This window comes from Mandrillus leucophaeus, unplaced genomic scaffold (assembly GCF_000951045.1).
Source record: "Mandrillus leucophaeus isolate KB7577 unplaced genomic scaffold, Mleu.le_1.0 Scaffold541, whole genome shotgun sequence".
NCBI lineage: Eukaryota > Metazoa > Chordata > Mammalia > Primates > Cercopithecidae > Mandrillus > Mandrillus leucophaeus.
The window spans coordinates 466,506-474,644 of NW_012105820.1; the positions used below are offsets into that span (position 1 = coordinate 466,506).

At 48.6% G+C, this 8,139-nt stretch overlaps 1 protein-coding gene across 2 annotated transcripts in view; it reads left to right on the forward strand.

Annotated features, from left to right (window-relative positions):
• Positions 1-7,203, forward strand: part of PIGS (phosphatidylinositol glycan anchor biosynthesis, class S) — a 24,543-nt gene extending 17,340 nt beyond the window's left edge. For both annotated transcript variants that reach the window (XM_011997516.1, XM_011997517.1), the window contains 6 exons: positions 451-593; positions 1,987-2,101; positions 3,595-3,740; positions 4,301-4,401; positions 5,517-5,727; positions 6,083-7,203. In XM_011997516.1, coding sequence (XP_011852906.1) covers positions 451-593; positions 1,987-2,101; positions 3,595-3,740; positions 4,301-4,401; positions 5,517-5,727; positions 6,083-6,358 — 992 coding nt within the window. In that variant the 3' untranslated portion in view covers positions 6,359-7,203. The remainder of the gene's footprint in view (positions 1-450; positions 594-1,986; positions 2,102-3,594; positions 3,741-4,300; positions 4,402-5,516; positions 5,728-6,082) is intronic.
• Positions 7,204-8,139: the final 936 nt, after the last annotated feature.

Here is an 8,139-nt window from a genome sequence, read left to right on the forward strand (position 1 = left end):
CCCACTACCACGCCCAGCTAATTTTTGTATTTTTAGTAGAGACGGGGTTTCACCATGTTGACCAGGCTGGTCTTGAACTCCTGACCTCAAGTGATCTGCCTGCCTCGGCCTCCCAAGGTGCTGGGATTATAGCATGAGCCACCATGCCCGGCTGATACTTGTATTTTCAGTAGAGATGGGGTTTCTCCATGATGGCCAGGCTGGTCTTGAACTCCTGGCCTCAAGTGATCCGTCTGCCTCAGTCTCCCAAGGTGCCGGGATTACAGACGTGAGCCACAGTGCCCGGCAGCTTTTTCTTACTCAGTGTTCCTCATCCCAGTTTTGGCCTCCTTTTGGTTCCATAATGGAAAGCAGCCCCATTCCAGAGGAGAAACAAGTTCAGCTCAGCCGGGAGTACAGGCGACCCCTCTTCACAAGAGTCTGTGACTTCCCTGACTTCTGTTTCTGTAGGCTATGAGATCACCTTCAGTTTACTCAACCCAGACCCCAAGTCCCATGACGTCCACTGGGACATTGAGGGAGCTGTGCGGCGCTATGTGCAACCTTTCCTGAATGCCCTCAGTGCCGCTGGCAACTTCTCTGTGGACTCTCAGGTGAGACCGGGAGCAAGTTGAGGAGTCCTTTTCAGCGTCCATACATATTTACAAGTGCAGTCCGTTCCTCCATCTCTTAGAGCTTGCTGATTTGCTAGGAATTTCCTGTGTGTATATGTATGTGAGTGTCATAAGGGCGGGTACTGGGGGTGTGTGTGTGCCCTCATCTGTGTCCATCCATCCATTGAGGGCAGATTCTAGTGTCTCTACCTCCTTGGCATTCGGTTGAGGGAATTTGTCCGTGCTTGTTAACAAACCACCTTCCTATGGCTCCCTCTAGACCTGTACTCACCAGTTGTGCTTAGATGTTAATGATGTTAATGCCATGACCCATGCTTTTTTTTTTTTTGAGACAGAGTCTTGTTCTATTGCCAGGCTGCTGGAGTGCAGTGGCATGATCTCAGCTCACTGCAACCTCCGCCTCCCAGGTTCAAGTGATTCTCCTGACTCAGCCTCCTGAGTAGCTGGGATTACAGGTGCGTGCCACCATGCCCAGCTGATTTTGTATTTTTAGTAGAGACGGGGTTTCATCATGTTGGCCAGGATGGTCTCGATCTTTTGACCTCGTGATCCGCCTGCCTTGGCCTCCCAAAGTGAGAGGCCTGAGTGATGGAGCCCAGCAGAGCCATTCTTAAGGAATTTAGTTTTTAGAAAAAAAGCTTCCTGAAATTTGTTATTGTAGTAACAATAAAGATGTGAAGGGCCGGGTGCGGTGGCTCACGCCTGTAATCCCAGCACTTTGGGAGGCTGAGGCAGGCAGATCACGAGGTTAGGAGATTGAGACCATCCTGGCCAACATGATGAAACCCCATCTCTACAAACATGTAAAAATTAGCTGGGCATGGTGACGCACACCTGTAGTCCCAGCTTCTCGGGAGGCTGAGGCAGGAGAATCGCTTGAACCCAGGAGGCGGAGTTTGCAGTGAGCCGAGATCATACCACTGCACTCCAGCCTGGCAACAGAGTGAGACTCCGTCTCCAAAAAAAAAAAAAAAAAAGTGAAGAATGTAGCTTTCTGTATCAGGCTGTGTCCTTGTAGAGAAAACACGTGGGAGAAATTTTTATCAGGTCTTCCTAGTGGGAGTAATTGCTTCTGAATAACTGGCTTGATTTGATCTTGTAGACACTGAATTATGCTATTCTTTGTTTCTCTCTTAGTGTAGACTGTTAGGAAACCTGGTAAAATACGTGGTTTTTAAAGCATGTATTTAGTTTATTCACTTTACCCTTGGCTTTGCTATTTTCTTCTACAACTATTTTCTCTCAGCCCTGGTTTTGTCTCTTATATGTTGCCTTGTCCTGATTGTATCTTTTTTAAGGCTCCTCAAATCTTTTTTGGGAGAAAGTAGAATATAAATCTAAACAAAGTAACCACTCCCTCTTTCCTCTACAGATTCTTTACTATGCAATGTTGGGGGTGAACCCCCGCTTTGACTCAGCTTCCTCCAGCTACTATTTGGACATGCACAACCTCCCCCATGTCATCAACCCAGTGGAGTCCCGGCTGGGTGAGCACCTAAGGATGAGGGTCTTTCTTTTCTGCCAGGCTAGGGAGGGACCCTAACGGCTCAGCTGGGTGGGGGACGGGAGTTGGAGGTAGATTATATACAGTGACGGTTCCCAGGTTGGGTTGGTCTGAGGAGACTGCAGAGATTGAGGCTCCTTTTTTCCTCTTTTTGAGACAAGGCCTTGCTCTGTTGCCCAGTCTAAAGTGCAGTGGCACAGTCATGGCTCACTGCAGCCTCCAACTCCTGGACTCAAGTGGTCCTCCCACTTCAGCCTCTTGAGTAGCTAGAACTATAGGCATGTGCCACTACACTTGGCTAATTTTCAAAAATTTTTTTAGAGACAGGATCTCACTGTGTTGCCCATGCTGGTCTTGAACTCCCCTTGAGTGATCTTCCCACTCCAGCTCCCTAAAATGCTGGGATTATAGGCATGAGCCACCATGCCTGAGCCCTAGGTGATGCTTTTTCATGAGGATCTGTTGATATCTCCATCTTCACACCTATCATATTCAAAAGCATTTATTAAACATGATTCCCAGCACTTTTTACAAATGAATGGCTAGACTGGGTCTATCTCCCTAAAAGCCATCTAGGAGAGAGGCTGTCACACACATAGGAAAGACAACAGCAAAAGTACTTGAGGGCAGGATTTGAATCAACAGTTCTGCTGATTGAGGTTGAATAACCTTGAAGCTAGTATTATAGTTTCATTTTTCGGGTGGAAACTAAGAAGAGGAAGTGTGACTAAGAACTGTAACACAGGCAAACCAAAGTAAGTATATCTAATTGTGGAATCTCAGACACCAGAGGCAGGCTAGTGTGGCCTGAGGATTGTTAGGGGGTGGCATATGAGGCCTTAGAAAATTCCTCCGTTCATTTATTCATTCAGCAAACATTGACTGACAGTGCTGAGTAGAGAAGAGAAGGGCATTTCAGGCAAGGGGAACTGTGAGCTTAGATGCAGAAGAGTGAGAGAGCATAGACATTCAGGAAGCTCAGAGTAGTTTAGTGTGGCTGAAATGTGAGTGAGTGACCAAAGATGAAGCTGGTAAGGCAGACAGGAGCCAGATCATAAAGGACCATGTTAAGGAGTTTGAACTTTAACCTAATGTGGGTGGCTAGCCATTGAAGGATATTAAGCGGGGAACTGACATTAGGTCAGATTTCTGGTTTGCATAAAACTATCTGTAGTAATATGGGTACATTGTGGGAGTGGCCAAGAAAGCTGTCTTAGACAGTCAAGGGGCCTTTGAGGAGGGAAAATCCAGGGGTGTTTTGGAGCTAAGGACTGTGTTTCCATCTGTGTGGCACATCTTGGGAGAGCATTCTGAAGCCCTTTACTAGAGACACCCTGGATAGGAGGATATCCTAGTGATTGTTAGTTGGGGAATCAGTCCCAGAGTGAGTGACCAGCAAGTTAGAGGGTGACCTGGGACTAAGGTCCAGGTCCAGCATGTTTTGATATTCTGCTTTCCCTTGTCTTTACACCACAGGATCCAGTGCTGCCTCCTTGTACCCTGTGCTCAACTTTCTACTCTACGTGCCTGAGCTTGCACACTCACCGCTGTACATTCAGGACAAGGATGGCGCTCCAGTGGCCACCAATGCCTTCCACAGTCCTCGCTGGGGTGGCATTATGGTAATTGTCACACTACGCAGACCCCAGAGCCCATGCTTCTAGGACAGGCAGGTGTCCCTGAAACTGTGTTCCTTTTGTTTTCCTTCTGGTGTCTTCCATGGCCCAGCCTGTGGGAGGGGCAGGCACTAGGGAGGTGAGGGTGCCATGTGCTCATGCCCCTCTTCTGCGGGCCTCACTTTTGTTTCTGCTAGTGTTTTCTATACTATGACCCTTTGCCCTTACCTGGGATCATTCTGTGTCCATCTTAGATCTTGGCCTTATTTGTGGGAGTCTTGCAAGGTTGGGAACCGTGTCTCCCTTGTTAGACTGGAAGTTTCTCATGGAGGAGAATTCTAAAATGGTATAAGAAAAGAATATGTTCTACAGGACTTTCAAGGGATTAATTGGGATAATGTATTTAATGCTCCCTGTAGTAGGTACTCAAAAAATATTAGCTATACCATGAGGTTTGTAGCTTCTAAAGAGCAGAGACTATGTCTTCCTTTTCTCTCCAGAGTGCCTAGGGCAGAGCTGTACATGGGCCTGGTATGATGTTGTGGCAATCTCATTCCCCCTTTCAGGTATATAATGTCGACTCCAAAACCTATAATGCCTCAGTGCTGCCAGTGAGAGTCAAGGTGGACATGGTGCGAGTGATGGAGGTGTTCCTGGCACAGTTGCGGTGAGGTCCTGGATGATCCACTTGGGGACATAGTTTCCTTGGCTATAGAGGGGAGTTGCAAAGTGGAATCAAGTCTTACCTGGCGGGGATATCTTGGCTGTGCCTACAGCCCCAGGGACGTCTAAGGGATATCTAAGGGATATTTCTAGGGATCCCATCATCCTTCTTCTAAGGACTAGTAGGTAACAAAACTCTTTTTTTTTTTTTGAGACGGAGTCTCACTCTGTCGCCCAGACTGGAGTGCAATGGCGCGATCTTGGCTCACTGCACCCTCCGCCTCCCGGGTTCAAGCAGTTCTCTGCCTCAACCTCCCGAGTAGGTGGGACTACAGGCACCTGCCACCACACCCGACTAATTTTTTGTATTTTTAGTAGAGAGACGGGGTTTCACCATCTTGGCCAGGCTGGTCTTGAACTCCTGACCTCATGATCCACCCACCTTGGCCTCCCAAAGTACTGGGATTACAGGCGTGAGCCACTGTGCCTGGCCAACAAAACCAGTTTTAAGAAAAATAGACTCATGAATGTCAGGTCCATGGAGTGTGATTAGGGCTGCTTGAGAAAATAACTGTTAATTCTTGTGCTGCCTGATGCATTGAGAGTGACTGTCTGAGGCTCTGTGTTGAGGATTCTAAGGCTGTATCTGGGCTCATTAGGAAAGAGTGTTCTTCTGATTGACTAGCAGTGTCTGTCACGGATGCAGGCTTAGAGAAGCACAGCACATGTGCCTTGGCAAAGGCAGTCCTGGATCATCCCTTAATGCTAAGTCCCATTGGCCCCATTTGTTCAAAGAGAGGGTAGAGAAGGTGAAAGGATTAAACTAAGTTAGTGTTATCAGAAGTATTTTAGCCATGGAACCTTTTTTTAAAAAACAAGATCTTGGAAGTCTAATGTAGAAACAGGTAAAAGCAGAAACACCGGTTGAAGCAGGGTTTGGGGCCAATTTGCTTGGTGTTGCCACTTATGCCCCAAGACCCTGAGGTACTTCCCTTTAACCCCTATGGTTCTGGGTAAGATTGAAAATCACTGGTTTAGGACAGATATTTGAGAAATCTTAGCCATCATCTCCCACCCTGTGGTCTCAGCCACCTTGATCTTACTCCGATGTTCCTACAGGTTGCTCTTTGGGATTGCTCAGCCCCAGGTGCCTCCAAAATGCCTGCTTTCAGGGCCTAAGAGTGAAGGGCTAATGACCTGGGAGCTAGACCGGCTGCTCTGGGCTCGGTCAGTGGAGAATCTGGCCACAGCCACCACCACCCTCACCTCCCTGGCACAGCTTCTGGGCAAGATCAGCAACATTGTCATTAAGGACGATGTGGCATCTGAGGTAAGCGGGCAGGGGATGGATTCTGCAGCTTGGGACTGGAGTAGTCAGAGAGGGCCAGAGTGTGGTGAGACCAGAGAGCCTGTGAAGTCCACGGTATGTGTGGGCTTGCCATCTTTAGTGTCCCAGCCTTCCTCTAGACAGCAGTACCAGCCCCCCAGCAGGAGTGCAGATGACAGTGCGAGGTTTCAAGCTGACCCTAGGAAAATAAACCATATCCCTTTAGACAGACTTCCATAGATCCTGGATGAACTCCAGGCATCTTCCTCGATAGATGGAAAGCATAGTAAGGCCCAGCACCCTTTCCACCAATGCCTGGGACTTACTGGTATACCCTCTTGTCCCTTCTGCTTCCTAGGTATACAGGGCTGTAGCTGCAGTCCAGAAGTCAGCAGAAGAGTTGGCCTCTGGGCACCTGGCATCTGCCTTTGTCGCCAGCCAGGAAGCTGTGACGTCCTCTGAGCGTGCCTTTTTTGACCCGTCACTCCTCCACCTCCTTTATTTTCCTGATGACCAGAAATTTGCCATCTACATCCCACTCTTCCTGCCTATGGCTGTGCCCATCCTCCTGTCCCTGGTCAAGATCTTCCTGGAGACCCACAAGTCCTGGAAAAAGCCTGAGAAGACAGACTGAGCAGGGCAGCTCCTCCACAGGAAGCCTTCCTTTTTGGCCAAGGTGGGCGGTGTTAGATTGAGAGGCACATACATGGGGCCTGCCGGAATGACTTAAATATTTGTCTCCAGTCTCCACTACTGGCTTTCCAGCAACCGAAGTACAACACTCCAAGATGGGTTCATCTTTTCTTCCTTTCCCATTCCCCTGGCTCAGTCCTCCTCCACCACCAGGGGCCCCAAAAGGCACATCATCCAGGTCTCCTTATCTTGTTTGATAAGGCTGCTCCCTGTCTCTCTCTGTGGCATGGACTGTTTGTTCTTTTGCCCTATTTCTCAACATAGCACACTCATGCACTGAGAGGAGGGAGCATTATGGGAAAGTCCCTCCCTTCCACTCTTCTCTCTAACCCCTGTGGGAGAGCCCTAGTCCCTGCCGTCATGAAGGGGTCAGGCATTGGTCACCTCTGGGACCTTCTCCCTCACTCCCCTCCCTCCTAGCTAGCTTTGTCTGTCAGGTACAGTCTGGTGGAAGTCCAGGAGGCAGCAGCTCAGGACGTGGTGTTGGGTGGGTGGGGGTGTGTGTGTGTGTGTGTGTGTGTGTGTGTGTGTGTCAGAGGTTCCAGAAGGTTCCAGATTTGGAATCAAAGAGTCCTGAATTCAAATCCTTGTTTTTGCACTTATTGTCTGGAGAGCTTTGGATAAGCTGTTGAATATCTCTGAGCCTCAGTTTTTCATTCATTCAAATGGCACTGATGATGTCTCCCTTACAAGGTGGTTGTGAGGATTAAATGTGATCAGCATGTAACGTGTCTAGTGTATATTAGGCTCTTAATAAACACTGGCTGAATATGAATTGGAATGATACAAAGTCTGAGCTCTACTCTTTCTGCATTCACTGGTAAGTAACAGTTTCCTGGTGTTTGTCCTCCTGTGCCCACAGGTCCACTTTGCTTCCACGTGGCCATGTGCCTTTCCTAGCTGGATTGCCCAAGGCTGTTAGCATCTGCTTTTTACCTGAGATACTAATTCATCAGGTCAAAAAAAAAATATATATATATATATATTTTTTTTGAGATGGAGTCTTGCTCTGTCGTCCAGGCTGGAGTGCAGTGGCCAGATCTCAGCTCACTGCAAGCTCCGCCTCCCAGGTTTATGCCATTCTCCTGCCTCAGCCTCCCGAGTAGCTGGGACTACAGGCGCCCGCCACCTCGCCCGGCTAGTTTTTTGTATTTTTAGTAGAGACAGGGTTTCACCGTGTTAGTCAGGATGGTCTCGATCTCCTGACCTCGTGATCCGCCCATCTCGGCCTCCCAAAGTGCTGGGATTACAGGCTTGAGCCACTGCGCCCGGCCCTATATATATATCTTGAGCACCAGCTGCAGGGAGCCTTCTGCCAGGTGCTGGGGTCCTACTGAGAACAAAGTAGGCAGGATCAGTGCTTTCACAGAGCTGAGCTTTCATGAGGAAGAGCAGACAAATAAAAATAATTTCACATAATGCATTGGAAAGACAAAAACAGGCTGGTCAGATGGTGACTGAGGGGGAAGGACTTCAGACTGGGTGTGAGGGAGGCAACTTTGAGCAGATGACATTTGAGCTGTGACTAGGAGAAAAAAGGCCATCTGGGGAAGAGCATCCAAGCAGAGACCCTGAGCCTGGAACTCACGAGCAGAAAGGCTGGAACACAGTGAGTAAGCGGAGAGGTAGTCAGGACCCCACTAGTACCAGTACAAGAAAGTGTTAGAAAAACAGAATGAAGCCCAGGGCGGTGTTAGATTGAGAGGCACATACATGGGGCCT